Source organism: Pelophylax lessonae, assembly GCF_965119305.1.
Source record: "Pelophylax lessonae genome assembly, chromosome: 3".
Taxonomy (NCBI): Eukaryota; Metazoa; Chordata; class Amphibia; order Anura; family Ranidae; genus Pelophylax; species Pelophylax lessonae.
In genome coordinates, this window is record NC_138770.1 from 666,462,471 (window position 1) to 666,489,695 (window position 27,225).

The 27,225-nt window shown below is 47.5% G+C and overlaps 1 protein-coding gene across 2 annotated transcripts in view; it reads left to right on the forward strand.

Moving 5' to 3' along the window:
- Nucleotides 1-9,621: 9,621 nt before the first annotated feature.
- ABCC10 (ATP binding cassette subfamily C member 10) overlaps nt 9,622-27,225 on the forward strand; it is an 86,630-nt gene continuing 69,026 nt past the window's right edge. The window contains exons 1-2 of one of the 2 annotated variants that reach the window (XM_082249854.1): nt 9,622-9,671; nt 26,027-26,206. In XM_082249854.1, the coding sequence (XP_082105980.1) occupies nt 26,046-26,206 (161 nt within the window). In that variant the 5' untranslated portion in view covers nt 9,622-9,671; nt 26,027-26,045. Of the gene's footprint in view, nt 9,672-21,176; nt 21,268-26,026; nt 26,207-27,225 lie in introns of those variants that run through there. The other variant, XM_082249853.1, reaches the window with a different exon arrangement.

Here is a 27,225-nt window from a genome sequence, read left to right on the forward strand (position 1 = left end):
AGCTAACCCCACCAACAAGTGATATCATCACCCCACCATCAAGTGATCAGATCACCCCACTAACAAGTGCTTTACCCATGAATGAGCTCAGGAAAACCAGCAGGCTTCGACGACCCAGTGCTATCACCAGGCCTATCACCTCACGAAAGACGGATAACATCACCCCAGCAAAGACGGATGGCATTACCCCACCATGTGATAACAGCATCCCACCAAGTGCTTTACCCTGGATCAATGAACTCGGGGAAAGCAGCAAGCATGGGCAACCCAGTGATATGTGCCGTCATATCATTCCAAGAAAGACGGATGACATCAACCCACCATGTGATAACAGCAATCTACCTCTACCATCAAGTGCTTCACTGAGTAGGGCAGCGAATGGTGTCAGTATGTCAGAGGTCAATATCATCAGATCAATGGTCAGTGTCAGGAAAGCAGTGTCCTGTATCAGTACAGCAGCGAACGGTGTGTGGAAAGTGGACACTGTCAGCAGAGCAGGGGTCATGGTCAGTAGAGCACTGTATGTTATGATTTCAGCAATGGACAGTGCCAGTATGGCAGAGGTCAGTGTCAGCAGATCAATGGTCAGTGTCAGGAAAGCCGTGGATGATATCAGTACACCAACCAACCGTGTGTGGACACCGGACAATATCAGTAGAGCAGTGGACAGTGTCAGTAAAGCACTGGATGTTATGATTTGGGCAATGGACGGTCCAAGATTGGTAGAGGACAGTATCAGCGGAGCACTGGACATGATAAGGTAAGCAAGACGGTGTCAGTAGAGTAGTGGTTGTTGTCAGTAGGGCAGAGGACAACCAACTATGGGGGGGGGGGGGGTAATAACGGACAGAAGAGGACAACTCACTGTGGGGTGTGAAGGGAGATAGAGGAGGACAACCTACTGTGGGGGGTAAAGGGGGACAGAGAAGGACAACTCACTTTGGGGGAGGGGGTGAAAAAGTACAGCGGAGGAAACCCTAATGTGGGGGGATGAAGGGGGGCGGAGGAGGACACTGCTGTGGGGAGGTAAAGGGGGCAGGAGACAACCTGCTGGGGGGGTATGGTGTCTTCTTCCCCCCTTCACCCCTTTACACCCCCCCCCCTACAAAGTAGGCTCTACTCCACTGTCCCCCTTCACCCTCTCACAGTAGCTTGTCCTCCTCTGTCCCCCTTCAACCCCCATAGTAGTATCCTCCTCTGCCCCCCCTTCACCCCCTCACAGTGAGTTATCCTCTTCTGTCCCTCTTCTTCACCCTCCCACCTCTGTTTAACCACAGTGGCCACACATAGTCAATGCTTAACCGACTAAATTTTGATCCTTGTATGGTCAGCATAAGCTACAATGGACATCACTGTTTTATCCTGCTCAGCGGGGGCGGGCCTTAGAAAAGAAAGATCAAATATAGGCAGCACAGAGGCTTAGTGCTTAGCTTTGCAGCACTGGGGTCCTTTCGATAGGCATGAACATCAAACGATTTTAACATCGCTATTCCCCAGACCAACTATACAGTAGAAGAGTTCTCTTCTTCTTCACAGACAGGACATTCAGGAGGGACATAAGATGGATGATGTCACCTAACCCATCCATGTGACAATGTAGAGCCGAAGGCATCATCTCTAAGCTCTATTCGACATAACTGATGTACCCCGCTCAGCGGGGGCAGGCCTTAGAGATCAAAGGCCATATATGGACAGCACAAAGGCTTAGCGGTTAGCCTTGCAGCACTAGGGTCCTTGGTTCAAATCCTGACCTGGACACTACCTGCATGGAGTTTGCATGTTCTCCCTGTGCTTGCGTGGGTACTCCGCTTTCCTCCCACACTTCAAAGACATGCCCTGCGTTGGTGTTGCAGTGGTGAGCATAGCTGCCTTCTCGGCAGCTGACCCGGGTTCGATCCCCGGCCAACGCAATCGCCAAGATGGCGGCCTCACCTGCTAAGTGCTTAGAGTGCCTAGCGATAGAATAACATTTTTATCCAAAACGAATGAAGTAAATGTGTCGTATTTTACATGTATTTTCCTAAACACTTTTTAATATATTTCTTGCAGGGGGATCTGATTACTTTGTATTCTCATTTTTAGCCAGTAGGTGGAACACTCAGCTCCTTTTCAGGTATTTTCTAGGCTCTCCTTAGCAGCTTGGCTGAAAAAAGGCCGGCTTCTTACTATATAGCTCAATAGCTCTAAGGCTGAAATTCAGATCTCAATGAGTCTGAGCAGTGACTCCGCCCCCTCCCTGCCCGTGCAGTTTGGGCGGTTACATCCGGAGTTTCGATCAGATGCAGTCTGACTATAACCTGATATAACAGAGATAACATTTTATATCACATACTTATAAATGTTACAAATATCGGTTTGATCAAACGCTTTCACAGGCTGGTAATGGCTTGTTTACATCAGACCAAAACCGGAAGTGACAAAATACTCGCCGTTTCTGGTTTCCTAGACCATAGAGATGATCGGGGACATTCCTGGTCCTCCTTCATCTCTATGGTAAGCCGGCAAACCCACTGGTTTCAGTTCCTGGCTCCTTGGTGGAACGGGAAAGACCAAGAAGGCAGTGGGAAGGGGGTGGAACCCATTGCATCACATGGAAAAGCGATCCAGTGGCTATTTATTCGCTCTGATCGCTTTTAGTTTATTCAGCATCGCCGGCTGAAAAAGAAAAAGATACCGGGGTCATGACTGCAGCTCTAACCATGGCCCCCAGGAGACAGTTTTACCCCGAGGACGTATGGGTTTGTCCTTTGGAGGAAGTGGTTAAAGCGGAGTTCCAGCCATTTCACTCACCTGTCCAACAGTCCAGCGATGCGGCCGCCCGAAGCCTCGATCCTCCCCCTCTGGTCTCGGCGGCGCCGGCATCACTGCTGTGGGCACCCGGCTGTGACAGTTTGCGGCTTCACAGCCGGGTACCCACTGCGCATGCGCGAGTCGCGCTGCGCGTCTTGATTGGCCGGCAATCTTCTGGGACCTCTGACATGTCCCAGAAGATTGCAGGGAGGGAGGGGGAGAGGAGAACTCCGAGCGGAAGTGGGAGCGGGTACATGTCAAAAATAGGTACCCGCTCCCCCCCCAAAAAAAATGACATGCCAAATGTGGCATGTCAGGGGGTTAGAATACCTAAAGCGGAAGTTCCACTTTTGGGTGGAACTCCGCTTTAATATCTGGCCACACCAAACTGCATGATACCCTCAGTGTGCAGCTCCCCCCAGCAGTGGTGTATTTAGGTTTTGTGCTGCCCTAGGCCTGACTGAACTTAGGCACCCCCTAACTGAAATATGTCCCACCCTTCCTGTAAAGGCCACACCCCTTCCTGCTTATGACCTGCGTTGTCATCTGTAAACCACAGACCACAACCACAGTCTAGTGCCCATCTGTAAAGCCTCATCAGTTCCCTTAAGCTCAGCCTCATCAGTGCCAATCAGTGCAGCCTTACTAGTGCCCATCAGTGCAGCCTCATTACTGCCCTTCAGTGCAGCCTCATTAGTGCAGCATATCAGTGCGGCCTCATAAGTGGCCACCAGTGCAGCCTATCAGTGCATCAAATCAGTGCCCATCAGTGCTGCCTTATCAGTGCAGCCCCATCAGTGCAGCTTATCAGTGCCGCCTCATCAGTGGCCATGAGCGCAGCCTCATCAGTGGTCATCAGTGCAGCCTATTAGTGCCCATCAGTACAACATATCAGTGCCCATCAGAGCAGCATATCCTTGCAGCTCCATTAGTAAAGCTTATCAATGCTGCCTCGTGCCCATCAGTGCAGCCTCATCAGTGCCCATCAGTGCAGCATATCAGTGCTGCCTTATCAGTCAAGCCTCATTCGTGCCCATCAGTGTTATTTATCAGTACCCACCGTTGCCGCCTCATCAGTGGCCATCAGAGCAGCATATTAGTGCTCATCAGTGCAGCCTATTAGCGCCCATCAGTGCAGCATATCAATGACCATCAGTGCAGCATATCAATGACCATCAGTGCAGCATATCAGTGCCCATCAGTGCAACCTATTAGCACCCATCAATGCAGCATATCAGTGCCCATCAGTGCAGCATATCAGTGCTGTCTTATCAGTGCAGCGCCATCAATGCAGCTTATCAGTGCCACCTCATCAGTGGCCACCAGTGCAGCGTAACCTTATCAGTGCCCATTAGTACATCCTTATGTCACTGGATTAGTAAGATTACTCCTTTCTTTTAGGATATTTGGACTTGTGTTTGCTGCCACTGATTGTAATCATAGGATAATTTCACTTATTTGTTTAATAAATAGGAAGTCCAGAGTCATTATACAAATAAGTGAAATAATCAGGGGCAGCAAACACAAGACAAATATCTTATAGGATAGGAGTATTCTTACTAATCCAGTGACATATTGCGATAGTACATATGAGGTGAGCAGGTCCAAAATATTATTGCCATCATATGCAAATAAAAGTGTTAATTGTATATGATGCAATTCAATATGCTCACTCAAGGACAAGGATGTTTAAAGAAATGAAATGATATTATTGACATGATGCCTGCCATACCTGGGGGCGGAGGAGGGTAGGTGGAGCATTAGGCTGCAGTGCCACAACTATTAGCATTGGCGGCCGTCAGGCCAGTTGTATTAAGTGTGGTCGGCGGCCTGCGGTCTGTCTGAATGTCCTCATTGGCCGGTATTATCATACCGGCAGGTAGCAGTGTGACTGCTTTATGGGGCGGCCAGACTGATTTGCATCCTGGACCCTGCCCTCCCACCTAATTCACCCCTTAAAACTGCCACTATACTAAAAGTGTAGCGCAAGCCAGCCGGGACCCTTTTCGTGCAGGAGTCGGGAGAAGGCTGTTTATTTTTTTTTTTTTGTGCGGGTTGAAGCTTTTTTGCTGCCTCCCTGCAAAGTGCCGCCCTAGGCCTGGACCTTGTGGGTCTAGGCCAAGATACAGCACTGGAAGGTACCCGCAGGTTAGCCATCAGGGGGGGACAGCCCATACACATGTAGGGGGCCCGGGCATTCCGAGGGGCCCGGCCGCCCAGGCCCCAACCAACGAGACCGAGTTGTTGCTGTTGTAGTAGCTAGCAATTTCTAAAGCAGGGCAGCTGCAGAGTAAGCCGATGCAGCTGAAGGGATGTCTCTTTGCTGGATTGCGTCGTCTATTTGCTGAAAATATGAGGCTGTCTCTTTGCTGGACTGGGATGTCTCTTTGCTGAATATATGATGCCGTCTCTTTGTTGGATTGGGATGTCTCTTTGCGGAATATATGAGACCGTCTCTTTACTGGCATGGGATGTTTTTTGCTGAAAATATGAGGCTGTCTCTTTACTGGATTGAGATGTCTCTTTGCTGAATATATGAGGCTATCTCTTTGCTGGTCTGGGATGTCTCTTTGCTGAATATATGGGGATGTCTCTTTGCTGGATTAGATTCATTTTTATGTATTAATGGGATGGCCAGTGGATGGATTCGGTGGGACGGCCAGAGGGCGGGTCCTGCGGAACGTTGGTGGTCAGGCCCGAAGGGGCCCAGGCTTAAAGTTGTGTAAGGGGCCCCAAAATTTCTGATGGCTGCCCTGGGTACCCGTGTCTATGTGTTATATACACTGTCACCCCTCTTCGTCATAAGAGAATACCAGCAGTGAAGCCGGTTCCCTACTGTGCTTGCCCGAATCATGCTGTGCTTTCTAATTGGTCAGCGGTGGGGAAGGAGGAGAGGGGGCCAAACTTCCGAGGGACCGCGCCGCGGCGCCATCTCCCAAAAGTGAGGAATAGTACATGTCTAAAACATGTACCCGTTCCCCCCTTCCCCCTGAAAGGTGCCAAATATGTCACCGGGGAGGGGAAGGAAGCAGATCAGTGGAAGTTCCACTTTTGGGTGGAACTCCACTTTAACAGGTTGGTCTCTATGCTGGGAGCGCTCTCAACACAAACACAGTAGCACAGATATGAAGCCCCACGGATAAAGATCAAGTTTTGTGAGGCCGCACAAAAGGTGTAAACTCGGTCGGTCCCTGCACAGCAGACCTCATATTGGCAGAGGTAGAAGCAACACAAAGAGCTGTACTGCAGTGCAGGAAGCATGCTGATGGGAGGAGAGAACAGAGAGATGAGCTTATCAGTCTGCTGCTTCTCTTTCATTGTCCAGTCACTGGGTGGGTGCGGGTTCTTGACTGATGCTGGTCATCAGTCTGAGGACATCCCCTGGTGGAAAGAAGAAGTATTGCGGGGGAAATCTCTGGACAGAAGGTAAATATTGCAGAGAAAGCTGCTTTTTAATCAGGTATTCATTTTTATTTATTTATTTATTTTTTTCTGTTAGTATTTTTAGATGCACATATCAGATAGGAATTCAGTGTGTATGACCATAGTTAAAGGAAAAAAAAATTGTCATATGCAAGCTACAGTGGACTGTAGGCGGTGGGGCAGGGGGAAGGGGGTTTATAGTGTACTGCTGCTGCCTAAATGTCCAATCAGCAGTTAATAATAAATGCCCACAGATATAATGACTTCATCCTACAACAGCAGATCATATGAGCAGCTTGGCACAATGTAAGCATGCATATCTCATACCTGGGGGATCACTGGGGGAAGCTGACCATCTCATCGGTACTACAGTGGTCACCGCTGTCTTCAGAGCCCTGTGCCAAGTGGCTTCCCCTCTGCACATTGAACACAGGGGGGTGCTTGCTTGGCATCATTGCCATTCACAGTTCAAATTTGTTTCTTCGTATTTTTTTCAATGACTACGTGGCATTCTCTGATTGGATGGGGTGGAGATTATGACATCCCCACCCCTTTTTGCCACCACTTTAAACTACCTTTTTAAGCCCCCAGCACTTATGTCTCTGACAAAAGAAGAGACCGCTACAGTATCCGGGACTTCTTTAAAATTATCCTCTAACCCCTACTCTGCCAAACTGACCAACATGCTTGCCAAAGAGACCCTCCCCCAAGGAGATCAGGGATGTCAGCCAATCATCATCCTGAGAGTCCAGCATGGAGAACCAATACACCACAAAGGGACTCTGATCCTTATGGTTATGGAAGGGACCTTCCCAGGCAAGAGCGGAACATGGAAAGCAACATCACTCCTCTCCACTAAGAAGAATACTACATCACGTCAAATGCTGGTAACTTCTTCATTGGTCTCTTAGTGGTCACTGGTCTCATTCGCTAGTCTCCTGCTTAGTGCTCCCCCTCATTGGTTTTCCTCTTGGTGGCCTCTCTCATTAGTCTCTCTATTGGTGGCCTTCCTCACTGGTCAGCCTCTTGGTGGCTTCCATCACTAATTTCAACTTTGGTGGCCTCCCTCACTAGTATCCCTCTCTGGTGGCCTCCATTACTATTCTCCTCTTTGGTGGCCTCTCTCAATAGTCTTCCTCTTTGGTGGCCTTCATCACTTTATTCCTCTTTGGTGGCCTCCATCACTATTCTTCCTCTTTCATTATTCTTATTCTTGGTGACCTTTGTCTTCTATATGAAGCTGTGGCAATGGTCACAATCACCACTGCTCTGCCACACTGACCAACGTGCTAATCCCCTGAAATCACCTTAAATCACCTTAAAGGTCTCTGACCCATGAGAAAATGGAAGGGAAACACCCAGACAAGATCACATGTCCAGAGGATTTCACTGAGGGGTCCGTCTCCAAATTCTCTTTGATCCATAGGAGCCCTCTATATGTTCTTCAACCAGATATCCTTACTGTTGTGATCAGAAGAAAGGCCACGCTGCATCCATGGGACCTCTCTAAAAAGTGTTTTGGGGGTGGAACCAATCTCAAATAGCTTGTCCTAGAAGACATTTGCAAAAATCTAAAATCTGCTACCAGGGACAGCCATTAAATGCTTTTAAATGTTCTGGTTTGTTCGCAGAACTGGCAATCAGCCACTGACTTACCTCACAAGATTTTGAATCTGCAACTCAGTACAGCTTTGAACAGAGTGGGGAAGAGTAAGGTTTCTCTTATGTCTTCCAATCATTCCCTGTGCCACTGTGTGACTTTCCTGTATGGCGGTGTCACCGGAACAGAAAGTGAGTGGGAATCCTTCTAATGGGGACACAGCAAAATATACCAAAAATAATTTTTTTCACAACTCCACCAAGAACTAAAAAGGACACTTATGCATACCCCCCAACTCTTTAAAATGGGAATGAAGGACATATATTAGCAAACGTATGTAGGCATAGGACACACACCCCCGCCATGCCCCCCTTAACCACTTTACCACCGGAGGATTTTGCTGTCTCTCGTCCAGGCCACTTTTTGGGATTCGGCGCTGTGCGACTTTAACTGACAATTGCGCGGTCGTGCGACGTCGTACCCAAACGAAATTTATGTCCTTTTTTTCCCACAAACAGAGCTTTCTTTTGGTGGTATTTGATCACCTCTGCGATTTTTACTTTTTGCGCTATAAACAAAAAAAGAGCATAAATTTTGAAAAAATAACAATATTTTTCACATTTTTTTATATGAAATTCCCCCCAAAAAATGTAAAAATCTAAATTTTTTTAAATTTTTGGCCAATTTGTTTTATGCTACATATTTTTGGTAAAAAAAAATCACAATGAGCATATTTTGATTGGTTTGCGCAAAAGTTATTGCGTTTACTAACTAAGGGAAAGATTTCTGTCATTTTTGGTGTTTTTTTTTTAACGAGTAATGGCGGCGATCTGCGATTTTTTTTGCGGGACTGCAACATTGCGGCGGACAGATCAGACCCTTGACTGACATTTTTGACACTTTTGGGGGTACCAGTGACATTTCTACAGTAATCAGTGCTATAAATATGCACTGTTACTGTAAAAATGACACTGGCAGGGAAGGGGTTAACTTTATTGGAGAGGGAGGGGTTAATGTATGCCTGGTGCTTACTAACGTGTGTGGGGGGGAGGTGACTGAGTGACACAAGGACATATTGCATGTTCAGCTATGCTGAACCCTGCAATCTGTCACTCCTTGTCACTGAGGAGATCCGCCCGCTCTGTTTACACAAGCGGGCAGATCTCCAAACTAGATTCCCCGACGATCGGGGAAGAGCGGCGGCGATCGCCGTCGCTCCTCCCCTGGCCCGACTCCCGCTGTGACTGAAAACAGCGGGAGCGAGCCTCCGGCGGCGCACGCGCCGCCCACAAGGGGCGGAGTCCAGCGACGTAGGTCTACGTCGCTGGACGATAACGAGCCACATTGCTGCAGTAGCAGCAATGTGAGCAGTGGTAAAGAGGTTAAAGGAGATTTATACAAAAAAAATGATTAGTTGAACCCACAAGTGCTTTTTTACCACTACTATTCCTTTACCGTATTTTGGCTTTTAGAATTTAAAAATGAAGCAATTTAGAAATTGGATGAAGGGTTTAGCACTGGGAGACACTTTTTGATAGATGAAAAGTGCATTTTATATACAACTATATAGATCAGACTAAAATGAGGGACAAATGAGGAGGAAAGAGGGACAGAGATCTTTGTTCCAAATAAGGCTTTGCTTATGGCTGGTATTGACCATGCCTGCTACTGAGTCAGCCCCATTCAGGTCAGAGAGGTGAGTGAGTCACCTCTTGGCACCTGAATCTTTCCTGATGTAGATATATTATTCAGTACAAAGATCAAAGCTCTGAGAAATTCATAAGACGACAACCGAGCCAACATACAGGTACCGGGGCTTCAACTACCAGACATCGAGACACTGTGTCACCATATACAGGTAACGGGGCCTAAACTGCCAAATATTAAGACACCCCACCACCATATACAGGTACTGGGGCCCAAACTTCCAGCTATCAAGACGCTCGACAACCATACACAGGTACCAGGGTCCCAACTGTCAGATATCAAGACACCCCACCACAATATACATGTACTGGGGCCCCAACTGCCAGATAACAGGACCTTCCAAAACCATATACAGGTATTGGAGCCCCAACTCCCAGATATCAAGACACTCCGCCAACATATACAGGTAACAGGGCCTAAACGGCCAAATATCAAGACACTCCACTACTATATACTTGCCTGCTGGCATTCGGTACTGGGACCCTGAATGCCAGCAGACAAAACACTCCACCACCATACACAGGCACCAGGTTCCCAGCTAGAAGATATCAAGACACCCCACCACTTGTGTGATGTTCGCAGTCTCTGACCATCTCTTGTGTGATACTCTCAGTCTCTATCTATTGTATGATGCTCACAGTCTCTAATCATCTCTAGTATGAAGCTCACAGTCTCTAGCCACATAGGGGAAAGTAATATAAGTTAAAGCAGTGTTAAACCCAAAACCAAAAATATATATTGCAGCTTACCAATCACTAAATGTGGTGGCTGCATTACACAAGAGATGGTTAGAGACCTCAAGCATCATACAAGAGATGGCTAGAGACTGTGAGCATCATACAAGAGATAGTTAGAGACTGGGAGCATCATACAAAAGATGGTTAGAGACTACAAGCATCATACAAGAGATGGTTAGAGACTGTGGGCATAATACAAGAGATGATTAGAGACTGTGAGCTTCATACTAGAGATGATTAGAGACTGTGAGCATCATACAATAGATAGTCAGAGACTGAGAGTATCACACAAGAGATGGTCAGAGACTGCGAACATCACACAAGAGATGGTCAGAAACTGTGAGCATCATACAAGAGATGGTTAGAGACTGTGAGCATCATACAAGAGATGGTTAGAGACTGCAAGCATCATACAAGAGATGGTTAGAGACTGTGGGCATAATACAAGAGATGGCTAGAGACTGTGAGCTTCATACTAGAGATGATTAGAGACTGTGAGCATCATACAATAGATAGTCAGAGACTGAGAGTATCACACAAGAGATGGTCAGAGACTGTGAGCATCATACAAGAGATGGTTAGAGACTGCGAGCATCACACAAGAGATGGTCAGAGACTGTGGGCATTATACAAGGAATGGTCAGAAACTGCGAGCATCATATAAGAGATGGTTAGAGACTATGGTCATGACACAAGAGATGGTTAGAGACTGCAGATATCATACAAGAGATGGTTAGAGACTGCGAGCATCATACAAGAGATAGCAATCTCTGACCATCTCTTGTATCATGTCCCCTGCACGTAGCATCTTCCTGAACCCTGTGCCCTGCACGTAGCATCCCCCTGAACCCTACATGTAGCATCACCCTGAACCCTGCATGTAGCATCCCCCTGAACCCTGCACGTAGCATCCTCCTGAGCCCTGCAAGTTGCATCCTCCTGAACCCTGCACGTAGCATTCCCTGAGCCCTGCACGTAGCATCCTCCTGAATCCTGCACATAGCATTCCCTGAGCCCTGCACGTAGCATCCTCCTGAACCATGCACATAGAATTCTCTGAGCCCTGCATGTAGCATCCCCCTGAACACTGCATGTAGCATCCCCCTGAACCCTGCACGTAGCATCCTCCTGAACCCTGCATGTAGCATCCTCCTGATCCCTGCATGTAGCATCCTCCTGAACCCTGCACGTAGCATCCTCCTGAACCCTGCATGTAGCATCTTCCTGAACCCTGCATGTACCACCAGCATACAGGGGTCACACTGACCACCAGCATACAGGGGGCACACTGACCACCAGCATACAGGGGAGAATCTTGTTAGCTGATTCCCTCGTCTAACCCAAATCAATAAAAAGAAAAAAATGCAGCACTGCCCTACACTTCATCTATAAAATTGTACAAATGGACTTATAAGTGCAATTGTGAAACCTAGAAAAAGTAATATCCAGTGCAAATCAACCAATGTATTGCAATATAGTAGTGATGGTGTCACCCCCTCTGCAAAAATATTTTGATAAATTGCAGAGCTTCAATGTGCAAATAATGGTGAACCCCCCCCCCCCACATACAATACTAATAACAGAGATGTAAATCAACCAGTGTATTAGAACGTAGTAGTGATGGTGTCACCCTCTCTAAAAAAGGTAATAAATATTGCAGAGCAGCAATGTGCAGATAGTGGTGAACCCCCCCCCCCCCCATATATAATCATAATAAAATTTAAAATATGTACACAAAAAAAAAAAAAAATAAAAAACACAAAAGTGATCAAATATCACCAAAAAATTACATTTTATATATGTGTACAGCGTCGCATGACCGCGCAATTGTTAGTTAAAGTAATGCAGGGCCGTATCACAAAAAATTGCCAGGACATGAAGGGGGGGTAAATCTTACAGAGGCCAAGTGGTTAAAGTGGTTGTAAGCCTCAGACATGAAATATGAACAAAGCATATCCCTCTATAGTGTGTACTTGTCTCAATCCAGAGCACTAAGTGTCATTTCTGTCTGCTGTCTCCTCTGCTATCAACATGAATCACTTCTGACAGGTTTTCCTGACACCAAAAGATAAGAAGGTGACAGGGGAGGGAGCTCCAGCACACAGCCTGTGATTGACAGCCTTAGCTCTGTTCCTGTGGGCTGTGTGAAGAGGTGTGTGTCCCTTCCTTTCAATCAGCTCTCACTGAGTTCTGCAGAGTGTAACTTCAGCTTCTCGTCCCCTGCTTTCTTACAGCTCAGACAAGTTGTAGAAATTCTGCACTTTGAAAGGCTGTAGAGAAGAGAGGCTGCAGATAAACAGGTGCAACGTATGTAGGAGGATTTGTTTAAGTTTTATGTGTAGCACCCTCCTAGGTAGGTGCTAGAAGAGAGAGTATAGTTTTTGGGTTTTTCTGCTTACCAGAGAGATTGCCAGGTCCATTTATATTGCTCTTTGCCTACCAGAGAGCAGGATCCATCGGTAGGGTCTGTTCATGGTGCTCAGGTGCAGCTCAGCTTGTCTGAAATGTTTCTCACTGGTCCAATAGGGAGGCATATTGGACAGTGGGAGGAAACCTGACAAGTGAGGGCACAGGCATTGTAACAGCCATGGTAATTGGCTTGGCAGAGGAAAGTGCTTTGGTGCATGCTGGGTGACTAAATAAATGCCAAGGGCACATGTGCTCGGGGTCTTTGGCTGGAGAGTGGGGTACCGCAGGGAGGGGCGGCTGCCCCTCCTCTGTAGAAGCTGGCATGCGGCCTCAGTAGTCGACCTGAGGGTCTGAGAGTCAGATAGGAGCTGAACCCAGATGTCCCGCTGTTAGAAGACGCTAATTGGCTAATACGCATGCGCGAATAAGCGCCTGGCTAATACGCATTAGCCAATGCGCATGCGCATTCGGTAACGTGCGTGACCCCACGCACATTACGCGTTCTCACACGTTGACTCGGACGCTTGGCGCCAAAGGAGGCCTATTTAAAGGCAGCTGGTGCATTTGCACTTTGCTGTGTTGACTTCAGCTCTCCTGTGTTCCGAACCTGCTTCCTGTTGATTCTTGTCTGATACCTGTTGACCTTTGGCTCGTCCCTGACCTCGCTTGTTTGCTGCCCGTCCTGATCCCGGCTCGTTTTGACTACTCTTCTGGATTCTCCTTGTTGGCTCATCCATCTTCGGACCTTGACAGGTTACCTTCTGGTGGGGCAACCCTGGGGACCGCGACCTGGTATCCACCTGCAACCAAATCCATCCTCACCATCAGAGGCTCTGGTGAAGACCGGTGGATGCTTAGACCCCGCACCTCAGGCTAGCCTGTGCTACTCACCTCAGGTTTCCATCCAAGCAACAGAAAGCCTTCTCTGCACGACAGGCTTCCACCTGCCTCATAACACCCGCAGAGCTGACTGGAAGGGAGACACTGAGAAGGATCTGATTTTGCCTACAGGGAGTACAAATCTGAGTCATGGGATCTGTCCTGTGAGGGTCATCTGTTCCGTGGAAGAATCAGTGGATGGATGTCAGTAAAGGGGATGTCAGACAGTATCCTGAAGATAAAGTAGTTGCTTCAAGTCTGCTGCTAGAGAGAGCAAGACTTAATTCTTCTATACAAGTAGCAGTATGGTTAAAGCAGTGTGACTCTTCCACAAATAACCTGGTGGTGATGCCAAGTGAGAGTTGTCCTTATCTACTGTGAAAAGTTCAGTTGGAGTGTCCCACTATTCCCTTCTCACATCCAAGTTCCACAATAAATATGAAACCAAAAACCCTGGACTGTTTATTGAGTAATGAGCAAACAGGTAATCAGAAGAGGCCCAAGAAGTCATCACACAGCAAGCCCTACGGGGACAGTGCTACATTTGGGGCATCGTCCGGGATTTTCCTCTGAGTTACAGCAGTGGTTGCTACCGGCAATGACCGGATATATACCCAAGAAACGGCATGTCTTCTCATGTAAAGTGCTGGAGTGTCAGAGAAGAAAGGATGTGCTGTACTGTGGAAGAAAGTAATGTCTGCTTTATAGTTATCAGTACAAGTGTGCTTTCAAGTTATGGTCAGGAAAGCAGTAACCTGAGACGTAGGGATCAGCACGTCATGGGTTGGGTCAGTACATGTGTTGTGGAAGAAAATGTCCGCTGTGCAGCTGGTAACAACAAGAGAGTTTCCAGCAGCAGTGGGGGAAATCGGTTGACATGTGAATGAAAAGGTGTAACCGGAGCTCAGGTAAAGACAGAAGAAGCAGATGTACAGTATGTACTTGGCGGATGTGGTACTCAGTTACTTGGGGAACTGCAGACCATTCTAAAAAATGTGTCTGTGTTTCAGGCGGTCTGAAGCCCGGACACAGTATTCAAAACCCAGACTCTCTGGGTCAATCCTGGACAGGTGGCAACCCTAAATGTGGCCCTGGGGCTGCAATTTGCCCAGATCTAATTTACACACTGATCTGATACACAGTTCACCAGGTTAGCTGGTCAGTACTGTGTTTTTGTTTATTTAAAGTTTTTTGTTTCACTCTACAGCATACTGGATTTGTCACATGTATGGATGTTCATTCATCGGCTATCCTTTCCTTCAGCGCCATTTCTTATTTGGCAGTCAGTCACCTTTTGGGCTTGATGCTTTATGATCACATTTGTGCTTGATTTTTCATGATGTTGAATTTTTGACCATGTTTTTTAGTATTTTCAGAAATTTGGGGGAATTTCCAAGTGGTGTTGACAACGTTGTCATAATTTTAGCTATATAGTGGGGTTTTTCTTTTTTTAGGCCGAGGATGTCGTTATTAGTTTGCCTCGTTACCTAGTCTCTATCTTGGTTGCCTCTCTTACTGGTCTCCTTCTTGAATGCCTCTCTTACTGGTCTCCTTCTTGTATGCCTCGCTTACTGGTCTCCTTCTTGTATGCCTCGCTTACTGGTCTCCTTCTTGAATGCCTCTCTTACTGGTCTCCTTCTTGAATGCCTCTCTTACTGGTGTCCTTCTTGAATGCCTCTCTTACTGGTGTCTTTCTTGGATGCCTCTCTTACTGGTCTCCTTCATGGGTGCCTCTTTTACTGGCCTCCTTCTTGGATGCTTCTCTTACTGGTGTACTTCTTGGATGCCTCTCTTACTGGTCTCCTTCTTGGGTGCCTCTTTTACTGGCCATTCTTCTTGAATGCCTCTGTTACTGGTCTCCTTCTTGAATGCCTTTCTTACTGGTCTCCTTCTTGAATGCCTCTCTTACTGGTGTCCTTCTTGGATGCCACTCTTACTGGTCTCCTTCTTGGGTGCCTCTTTTACTGGCCTCCTTCTTGGATGCTTCTCTTACTGGTGTACTTCTTGGATGCTTCTCTTACTGGCCTCCTTCTTGGATGCTGCTCTTACTGGTCTCCTTCTTGGATGCCTCTCTTACTGGTCTCCTTCTTGGATGCCTCGTTTACTGGTCTCCTTCTTGAATGCCTCTCTTACTGGTCTCCTTCTTGTATGCCTCGCTTACTGGTCTCCTTCTTGGATGCCTCTCTTACTGGTCTCCTTCTTGGATGCCTCTCTTACTGGCCTCCTTCTTGGGTGCCTCTTTTACTGGCCTACTTTTTGGATGCTGCTCTTACTGGTCTCCTTCTTTGATGTCTCTCTTACTGGTCTCCATCCTGGGTGCCTCTCTTACTGGCCTCCTTCTTGGATGCCTCTCTTACTGGTCTCCTTCTTGGATGCCTCTCTTACTGGTCTCCTTCTTGGATGCCTCTTTTACTGGTCTCCTTTTTGGATGCCTCTCTTACTGGTCTCATCTTGAATGCCTCTCTTACTGGCCTCCTTCTTGAATGCCTCTCTTTCTGGTGTCCTTCTTGGATGCCTCTCTTACTGGTCTCCTTCTTGGATGCCTCTCTTACTGGCCTCCTTCTTGGATGCTTCTCTTACTGGTCTTCTTGTTGGAAGCCTCTCTTACTGATGTCCTTTTTGGACGCCTTTCTTACTAGTCTCCTTCTTGGATGCCTCTCTTACTGGCCTCCTTCTTGGATGCCTCTCTTACTGCTGTCCTTCTTGGATGCCTCTCTTACTGGCCTCCTTCTTGGATGCCTCTCACTGGTGTCCTTCTTGGATGCCTCTCTTATTGGCCTCCTTCTTGGATGCCTCTCTTACTGATGTCCTTATTGAATGCCTCTCTTACTGGTCTCCTTCTTGGCTGCTTCTCTTACTGGCCTCCTTCTTGGATGCCTCTCTTACTGGTTTCCTTCTTGGGTGCCTCTTTTACTGGTCTCCTTCTTTGATGCCTCTCTTACCGGTCTCCTTCTTGGATTCCTCTCTTACTGGCCTCCTTCTTGGATGCATCTCTTACTGGCCTCCTTCTTGGATGCCTCTCTCACTGGTGTCCTTCTTGGATGCCTCTCTTACTGGTCTCATCTTGAATGCCTCTCTTACTGGCCTCCTTCTTGAATGCCTCTCTTTCTGGTGTCCTTCTTGGATGCCTCTCTTACTGGTCTCCTTCTTGGATGCCTCTCTTACTGGCCTCCTTCTTGGATGCTTCTCTTACTGGTCTTCTTGTTGGATGCCTCTCTTACTGGTGTCCTTTTTGGATGCCTCTCTTACTGGTCTCCTTCTTGGATGCCTCTCTTACTGGTCTCCTTCTTGGATGCCTCTCTTACTGGCCTCCTTCTTGGATGCTTCTTTTACTGGTCTCCTTCTTGGATGCCTCTCTTACTGGTGTCCTTCTTGCATGCCTCTCTTACTGGTCTCTTTCTTGGGTGCCTCTTTTACTGGCCTCCTTCTTGGATGCTGCTCTTACTGGTCTCCTTCTTGGATGCTTCTCTTACTGGTGTCCTTCTTGGATGCCTCTCTTACTGGTCTCCTTCTTGGGTGCCTCTTTTACTGGCCTCCTTCTTGGATGCTGCTCTTATTGATCTCCTTCTTGGATGCCTCTCTTTCTGGTCTCCTTCTTGGATGCCTCTCTTACTTGTCTCTTGCTTGGATACCTCTTTTACTGGTCTCCTACTTGGATGCCTCTCTTACTGGTGTCCTTTTTGGATGCCTCTCTTACTGATCTCATCTTGAATTCCTCTCTTACTGGCCTCCTTCTTGAATGCCTCTCTTACTGGTGTCCTTCTTGGATGCCTCTCTTACTGGTCTCCTTCTTGGGTGCCTCTTTTACTGGCCTCCTTCTTGGATGCTTCTCTTACTGGTATCCTTCTTGCATGTCTCTCTTACTGGTCTCCATCCTGGGTGCCTCTCTTACTAGTCTCCTTCTTGGATGCTGCTCTTACTGGTGTCCTTCTTGGATGCCTCCCTTACTGATCTCCTTCTTGGATGCCTCTCTTACTGGCCTCCTTCTTGGATGCTTCTCTTACTGGTCTCCTTGTTGGATGCCTCTCTTACTGGTGTCCTTTTTGGATGCCTTTCTTACTAGTCTCCTTCTTGGATGCCTCTCTTACTGGCCTCCTTCTTGGATGCCTCTCTTACTGCTGTCCTTCTTGGATGCCTCTCTTACTGGCCTCCTTCTTGGATGCCTCTCTTACTTGCCTCCTTCTTGGATGCCTCTCTCACTGGTGTCCTTCTTGGATGCCTCTCTTATTGGCCTCCTTCTTGGATGCCTCTCTTACTGGCCTCCTTCTTGGGTGCCTCTTTTACTGGCCTACTTTTTGGATGCTGCTCTTACTGGTCTCCTTCTTTGATGTCTCTCTTACTGGTCTCCATCCTGGGTGCCTCTCTTACTGGCCTCCTTCTTGGATGCCTCTCTTACTGGTCTCCTTCTTGGATGCCTCTCTTACTGGTCTCCTTCTTGGATGCCTCTTTTACTGGTCTCCTTCTTGGATGCCTCTCTTACTGGTCTCCTTCTTGGATGCCTCTCTTACTGGCCTCCTTCTTGAATGCTTCTCTTACTGGTCTCCTTGTTGGATGCCTCTCTTACTAGTGTCCTTTTTGGATGCCTCTCTTACTGGTCTCATCTTGAATGCCTCTCTTACTGGCCTCCTTCTTGAATGCCTCTCTTTCTGGTGTCCTTCTTGGATGCCTCTCTTACTGGTCTCCTTCTTGGATGCCTCTCTTACTGGCCTCCTTCTTGGATGCTTCTCTTACTGGTCTTCTTGTTGGAAGCCTCTCTTACTGATGTCCTTTTTGGACGCCTTTCTTACTAGTCTCCTTCTTGGATGCCTCTCTTACTGGCCTCCTTCTTGGATGCCTCTCTTACTGCTGTCCTTCTTGGATGCCTCTCTTACTGGCCTCCTTCTTGGATGCCTCTCACTGGTGTCCTTCTTGGATGCCTCTCTTATTGGCCTCCTTCTTGGATGCCTCTCTTACTGATGTCCTTATTGAATGCCTCTCTTACTGGTCTCCTTCTTGGCTGCTTCTCTTACTGGCCTCCTTCTTGGATGCCTCTCTTACTGGTTTCCTTCTTGGGTGCCTCTTTTACTGGTCTCCTTCTTTGATGCCTCTCTTACCGGTCTCCTTCTTGGATTCCTCTCTTACTGGCCTCCTTCTTGGATGCATCTCTTACTGGCCTCCTTCTTGGATGCCTCTCTCACTGGTGTCCTTCTTGGATGCCTCTCTTACTGGTCTCATCTTGAATGCCTCTCTTACTGGCCTCCTTCTTGAATGCCTCTCTTTCTGGTGTCCTTCTTGGATGCCTCTCTTACTGGTCTCCTTCTTGGATGCCTCTCTTACTGGCCTCCTTCTTGGATGCTTCTCTTACTGGTCTTCTTGTTGGATGCCTCTCTTACTGGTGTCCTTTTTGGATGCCTCTCTTACTGGTCTCCTTCTTGGATGCCTCTCTTACTGGTCTCCTTCTTGGATGCCTCTCTTACTGGTGTCCTTCTTGCATGCCTCTCTTACTGGTCTCTTTCTTGGGTGCCTCTTTTACTGGCCTCCTTCTTGGATGCTGCTCTTACTGGTCTCCTTCTTGGATGCTTCTCTTACTGGTGTCCTTCTTGGATGCCTCTCTTACTGGTCTCCTTCTTGGGTGCCTCTTTTACTGGCCTCCTTCTTGGATGCTGCTCTTATTGATCTCCTTCTTGGATGCCTCTCTTTCTGGTCTCCTTCTTGGATGCCTCTCTTACTTGTCTCTTGCTTGGATACCTCTTTTACTGGTCTCCTACTTGGATGCCTCTCTTACTGGTGTCCTTTTTGGATGCCTCTCTTACTGATCTCATCTTGAATTCCTCTCTTACTGGCCTCCTTCTTGAATGCCTCTCTTACTGGTGTCCTTCTTGGATGCCTCTCTTACTGGTCTCCTTCTTGGGTGCCTCTTTTACTGGCCTCCTTCTTGGATGCTTCTCTTACTGGTATCCTTCTTGGATGTCTCTCTTACTGGTCTCCATCCTGGGTGCCTCTCTTACTAGTCTCCTTCTTGGATGCTGCTCTTACTGGTGTCCTTCTTGGATGCCTCCCTTACTGATCTCCTTCTTGGATGCCTCTCTTACTGGCCTCCTTCTTGGATGCTTCTCTTACTGGTCTCCTTGTTGGATGCCTCTCTTACTGGTGTCCTTTTTGGATGCCTTTCTTACTAGTCTCCTTCTTGGATGCCTCTCTTACTGGCCTCCTTCTTGGATGCCTCTCTTACTGCTGTCCTTCTTGGATGCCTCTCTTACTGGCCTCCTTCTTGGATGCCTCTCTTACTTGCCTCCTTCTTGGATGCCTCTCTCACTGGTGTCCTTCTTGGATGCCTCTCTTATTGGCCTCCTTCTTGGATGCCTCTCTTACTGGCCTCCTTCTTGGTTGCCTCTCTTACTGGCCTCCTTCTTGGATGCCTCTCTTACTGGCCTCCTTCTTGGATGCCTCTTTTACTGGTGTCCTTCTTGGATGCCTCTCTTATTGGCATCCTTCTTGGATGCCTCTCTTACTGATGTCCTTCTTGGATGCCTCTCTTACTGATGTCCTTCTTGGATGCCTCTCTTACTGGTCTCCTTCTTGGCTGCTTCTCTTACTGGCCTCCTTCTTGGATGCATCTCTTACTGGTCTCCTTCTTGGATGCCTCTTTTACTGGTCTCCTTCTTGGATGCCTCTCTTACTGGTCTCCTTCTTGGATGCCTCTCTTACTGGCCTCCTTCTTGGATGCTTCTCTTACTGGTCTCCTTCTTGGATGCCTCTCTTACTGGCCTCCTTCTTGGATGCCTCTCTTACTGGCCTCCTTCTTGGATGCCTCTCTTACTGGCCTCCTTGGATGCCTCTCTTACTGGCCTCCTTCTTGGATGCCGCTTTTAATGGCCTCCTTCTTGGATGCCTCTCTCACTGGTGTCCTTCTTGGATGCCTCTCTTACTGGTCTCCTTCTTGGATGCCTCTCTTATTGGCCTCCTTCTTGGATGCCTCTCTTACTGGTCTCCTTCTTGGATGCCTCTCTTATTGGCCTCCTTCTTGGATGCCTCTCTTATTGGCCTCCTTCTTGGATGCCTCTCTTACTGGTCTCCTTCTTGGCTGCTTCTCTTACTGGCATTCTTCTTGGATGCCTCTCTTACTCGTGTCCTTCTTGGATGCCTCACTTACTTGTGTCCTTCTTTGATGCCTTTGTTACTGGTCTCCTTTTTGGATGCCTCTCTTACTGGCCTCCTTTTGGATGCCTCTCTTACTGGCCTCCTTTTGGATGCCTCTCTTACTGGCCTCCCTCATTGGTCTCCCTCCTGCTTTCCTCCCTCACTAGTCTCCAGGTTGGTGGCATTGCTCAAAGTCGCTCGACTTTCAGGTCGTACAAGTGTGAAAGGGGCCCTACTGAGATGTAGCAAGGGGTGGAAAAGAGTTAAAACAAGAATTATATTATTTATATACCTACATTTATTTCTTTATATTTTTTTAAAAAGATACAATTCTTTATAATATACAGAGGCAGAGTAAGCAAAAATATCAACCAGTTGATGTTTACAGTTCCCAGTCATTGCACTGCACACCTTCCGCCCTCTAGAGGGCGCCTATCACATCGCAGCTCCCTTTCTCGCTCCCGCGGCCGCTCTGTACGTGGCTCCTCTCTATGGTTAGCCACATGTCCGTGCGTCTTCCTGTCCCCGAGAAACTTTCCCACTATAATTGGTTCCGCTTCCTGATGATGCTCTTTCGGCTCTTTTGGCAGGAAGTGGAGTGAGGTGAAGGCACACAGACAGAGAGGGGCTCTGAGCACACAGACATTTTTATCTGTCACCCTTCCTCATTTCACAACTCACTTCCAACTCCATACCGATGAGAGGTAGATTCTTATTGGTTGCTGCACTTTTGATTTGCATAAAAATTCATTCTGATAATATCTAATATATGTTAAATCCCAACTCCAGCCTATATTTCAGTTTAAGATGGAGTGGAGAGGCGTAGGGGGCCTTGGTTAGGTTCTTACTGCTGTCCCCTCTGGAAAGATTTCCCCTCACTTCCTGTTTCAGTGATAGCTGCCAGACAGGAAGAGGAGAGAAATCTCTTCCCATAGACAGCAAATCCTTGCTTCATCCTAAACTGACAAGGAGATTTGGCTGGAGTCAGGCTCTGATATAGGAAATGAAGTGCGGGAAGTCATGGTCCAGGCTGTATAATAATGATTCGATGCCTTGTGAGATAGTGTCATGGCCGCTCATAGGAGTGATATGCATGCTTACCGGCTCATACAGACCTCCTATCACAGAAGGTCAATCTCGCTTGTGGCTAAATACCCAGCCAGGGCCTTTAGGGGTCTTCTGAGAGCCACCTTGTGGTATGCAAACCAATCATCACGGCAGTAGGGTCATAGGTCAAACCCAAAATATAGCATAAAGTCCTTAAAACACAAACCATAAAATGCACTTACATCAAAGTCCAGCAATCTCATTTAGAATCGAATTATGCCGGCCGGCAAATACAACAACACCCATCCATTCTTGACTTGGGAATGAAGGTGACCTGGGCGGAGCGACGTGCTGACGTCACAGCGATTCTCAAGTCCTGGACGGAGGGGTGTTGTTGTATTTGCCTATAATTCGTTTTTAAATGCGATTGCTGGACTTCTTTGATGTAAGTGCATTTTGTGGTTTGTGCTATAAAGTGTTTTAACCACTTAAGCCCCGGAAGATTTTACCCCCTTCCTGACCAGGGGTTTTTTTGCGATTTTTTTTTTACTGCGTGACTTTAACGGACAATTGCGCGGTCGTGCGACGCTGTACCTAAATGAATTTGACTTCCTTTTTTTCCCTCAAACAGAGCTTTCTTTTGGTGGTATTTGATCACCTGTGCGATTTTTACTTTCTGCGCTATAAACAAAAAAAGAGCGACAATTTTGAAAAAATAACAATATTTTTCACATTTTTTCATATGAAATTCCCCCCCAAAAAAATGTAAAAATCTAAATTTTTTATCATTTAGGCCAATTTGTTTTCTGCTACATATTTTTGGTAAAAAAAATCGCAATAAGCGTATTTTGATTGGTTTGCGCAAAAGTTATTGCGTTTACTAACTAAGGGAAAGATTTATGTCATTTTTGTTGTTTTTTTTTTTAACGAGTAATGGCGGCGATCTGCGATTTTTTTTTTTTTTTTTGCGGGACTGCGACATTGCAGCGGACAGATCGGACCCTTGACTGACATTTTTGACACTTTTGGGGTTACCAGTGACATTACTACAGTAATCAGTGCTATAAAAATGCACTGTTACTGTAAAAATGACACTGGCAGTGAAGGGGTTAATTTTTATTGGTGATCAAGGGGTTAATGTATGCCTGGTGCTTACTATTGGTGTGGGGGGAGGGGACTGAGTGACACAGGGACAGATCGCAGGTTCAGCTATGCTGAACCCTGCAATCTGACCCTGCCTGTCACTTAGGAGATCCGCCCGCTCTGTTTACACAAGCAGGCGGATCTCCACACTCGATTCCCTGACGTGATCACCGCCGCTCCTCCCCCGGCCCAACTCCCGCTGTGACTGAATACAGCAGGAGCGAGCCTGCGGCGGCGCCGAGAGAGGGGAGTGTCTGGCGACGTAGGTCTACGTCGCCAGACAATAACGAACCACTTTGCCACAGTAGAGCTCTAGTGAGCAGCGGTAAAGTGGTTAAAGCGGAGTTCCGGCCTCAAAATCCACTTTTGGCCATCCGCTTGCTCAGTGTCACAAAAAACAAATGGATAGTCCCGATTTATTTTTTTTCAATTACTTACCTTGATATTGAAGAAAATATACTTACTTTTCTTCCACTTCCTCCCTCTGTGGCTGCTGCCCGCGCCGTCACTTCCTGGCTTGCATTGATTCCTGGGAGCTGAACGTCATCGCTCCCAGGAGTCAATACGCCTGCACCTGCCCCGCTCGTCAGTTCCGGGGCAGGCGCGTCATTCCCTGCTAAACAGCTTCTGGGCATGCTCAGAAGCTGTGCAGGGATGACACGCCTGTCCCAGAAGGGACGAGTGGGGCCGGTGCAGGGCATTGTGGGACCGAAGAGGACACGGAAGAGGACGCGCTGGCTTCGGCTGCCCACACCTGAGATGGAAGCGCTGGAGAAGACATTTTCAAGGTAAGCATTTCTTCTAAAAGGTAAGTGCGACCCGGGACAGATCAGAGGCTATCCATTGTGGAATGTACTAGCCCTGACTGTCCCGGGGGTACTTTTATTGAAAAATGTTTCCGAGACCGGAACTCCACTTAATCTTAACCGCTTGCCGACTGCTCACAGTATATTTACTGCGGCAGTCAGCCCCTCACAGGCAGAGCGACGTAGGTCTCCGACGTAGCCGGAGGCGCGCTCCCGCGTGGTCACGGACCCCCCCCCGCGCGTGTAACCGGCGGACCCGATGTCTGCCAGTCACTCGGCGATCCTCGGGGGAGAGGGAGAAAGTCAGGCGGCTGATGTAAACAAGCCACCTGTCATTCTCCCCGGTGTAGAAACACTGATCACACGGTTCTACAATGTAGGACCATTGATCACTGTTCCTACAGCTCAAGCCACAGCCAATCACAGTTAGAATCACGCCCCTAGGGACACACACAGCCCCTCCCTCTCAAATAAAGTTAACCCCTTCACTACCAGTGTATTTTTACAGTAACAGTGCATATGTATAGCACTGATTACTGTAGAAATGTCACTGGTAACCCCAAAAGTGTCAAAAATGTCAGTCAAGGGTCCGATCTGTCCGCCGCAATGTCACAGTACCGCAAAAAAAATCGCAGATCGCCGCCATTACGCGTTAAAAAAAAAACCAACAAAATGACAAAAATCTTTCCCTTTGTTGGTAAACGCGATAACTTTTGCGCAAACCAATAAAAATACGCTTTTTGCGATTTTTTTTTTTTTACCAAACATAGGTAGCATAAAACAAATTGGCCGAAAATGTTAAAAAATTTTGATTTTTACATTTTTTTTGGGGGAATTTCATATAAAAATATGAAAAATATTGTTATTTTTTGCAAAATTGACGCTCTTTTTTTGTTTATAGCGCATGATCAAAAAATCGCACAGGTGATCAAATACCACCAAAAGAAAGTTCTGTTTGTGGGAAAAAAAGGACGTCAAATTCGTTTAGGTACAGCGTCGCACGACCGCGCAATTGTCCGTTAAAATCACGCAGTGCCGAATCGCAAAATACCCCCTGGTCTTTTAGCAGCCAAATCCTCCGGGGCTTAAGTGGTTAAGGATTTTATGCTATGTGGAGCCTTCTATATTTAAGGTTTTACCTATGACCCTACTGCCTGGATGATTGGTTTGCATGTCGCAAGGGGACTCTCAGATGAACCCTAAAGTCCCTGGCGTTATGAGATTGACCTGTCATTGGAGGTTTGTATGAGCTGGTAAGCAGGCATTCCATCTATTTTGGTGGTGGTTCTTCTTAAAGGATTTTACACTCTAAAGTGGTGGATGGTGAAGATATGGAATAAGGACACATTTCAGTATATTAATTGTGGACTGCATCAGATCATGCATTGTACTGGTATATGCAGATAAACTCAATATAGCGCAACTTTGTTCAAGTATATTGTTCCTATGCTGTGTTTATATCCCACAGGAGAGTTGCTAAGGCTTCATTCACATGTCAGTGTAGCGATTCTGCCCGCGATCCGGAAATCATTTCTAATCGCGGGACGCATGTGCGTTGCCCGTGATTTGCAATAGCACCCCAAACGCTGTGCAATGTTGGCGCGATTTGCGCCTGCCGAATCGCGGTAACATCGCGCAAAAAAAATCGCGGGACGCATGACGCCCAAAAAAGGTACAAGAGCTTCAGGCGCAAATCGCGGCAACATCGCGCAGCGTTTGGGGTGCTTTTGCAAATCACGGGCAACGCACAGGCGTCCCGCGATTTGCAATGATTTCCAGATCGCGGGCAGAATCGCGGTGATTCTGCCCGCGATCGCTACGCTGACATGTGAATGAAGCCTTGGATTATATTATAGTGCAGTTTTTCTTCTCTTCGGTAACTGGGTGATATGGGCAGGTCGATCCTCAGTCACAGAGGGCGCCATCGCACCTGCATTTAGAAACAAATCTAATTTGATCTGTGATGTTGAGCTTTGGTCGGAATTATTGGCTGGTCCGTATAATGGTTGTGTCCAGAGAGCCAAATATTCCCGACGTCTCCATTGGCCGGAATTTTTTCCGTGTTAATGTGTCTGACCTGCAGAGGATTGTACCATTCCAGGATTGTATGATTTTCTGCAGGTTGGACAGATATTCATTGCAAGGTACAATCTGACCACACACAGACTGAGAAGCTCAGTGGGCAGAACATTTTTCAACAAATCAGATCTGTTTCCGTTTCTGAATGTGGCGTTCATCCAATTGGCAAATTTGGAGTGGGTGAATGGCACTGGTGACAGAAGATGGATATCCAATCTCAGGAGGAGATTAACACCAAGGAGAGGGAACCCAGTCACAATCATGTCTCCTCTGCTTGTATCCTGCAGGTCCTGTTCATTGGATGGGATGGAAGATGTCGTCTCCCGGCTGTGCGGATCTCCTACATCAGACCCGTTACCTGTCTGGGTCAATGGCCATGTTGGCGTCTGCTTTAATCAGCTGATCCTTAGCACTGTTCCTCACGTGTTATTTGCTGTAACCAGTGCCTGCCATGCCGGAGCCTCCAGGTAATCCATCTACGAGCTGGTCCTCTTCCTGTCCTGGGATTGGAATTTCCCAGAATAGTTATTATGGATTAAATTGAGAGGGTGGAGGTAAAGGGAGTTGATTCTTATAAGAGAGGATGAAGGTGAAGGGAGATGGTCCTTCTAAGAGGGGTTGATGGTAAACGAGATGATCCTTATGAGGGAGGGTGGAGGTGAAGGGAGACGGTCCTTATGAAGGAGGGTGGAAGTGAAGGGAGACGGTCCTTATAAGGTAGAGGGGAGGTGAAGGGAGATGGTCCTTATAAAGGAAGAGGGCAGTGAAGATAGATGGTCCTTATGAGGGATGGTGTGCATAAAAAAAAAAGATGGTCCTTATAAGAAAGGGTTGAGATGAACTGAAAATGTGGTAAAGAGAAATAGTCCTTATGAAGGAGGGTGGAGGTGAAGGGAGATGGTCCTTATGGAGGAGAGTGAAGGGAGACAATCCTTATGAAGGAGGGTGGAGGTGAAGAGAGACGGTCCTTATGAAGGAGGGTGGAGGTGAAGGGAGACGGTCCTTATGAAGGAGGGGAAGGGAGACGGTCCTTATGAATGAGGGTGGAGGTGAAGGGAGACAGTCCTTATGAAGGAGGGTGGAGGTGAAGGGAGACGGTCCTTATGAAGGAGGGAGGAGGTGAAGGGAGACGGTCCTTATGGAGGAGGGTGTAGGTGAAGGGAGACGGTCCTTATGAAGGAGGGTGGAGGTGAAGGGAGACGGTCCTTATGGAGGAGGGTGGAGGTGAAGGGAGACGGTCCTTATGAAGGAGGGGAAGGGAGACGGTCCTTATGAATGAGGGTGGAGGTGAAGGGAGACAGTCCTTATGAAGGAGGGTGGAGGTGAAGGGAGAAGGTTCTTATGAAGGAGGGTGGAGGTGAAGGGAGACGATCCTTATGAAGGAGGGTGGAGGTGAAGGGAGACAGTCCTTATGGAGGAGAGTGAAGGGAGACAATCCTTATGAAGGAGGGTGGAGGTGAAGAGAGACGGTCCTTATGAAGGAGGG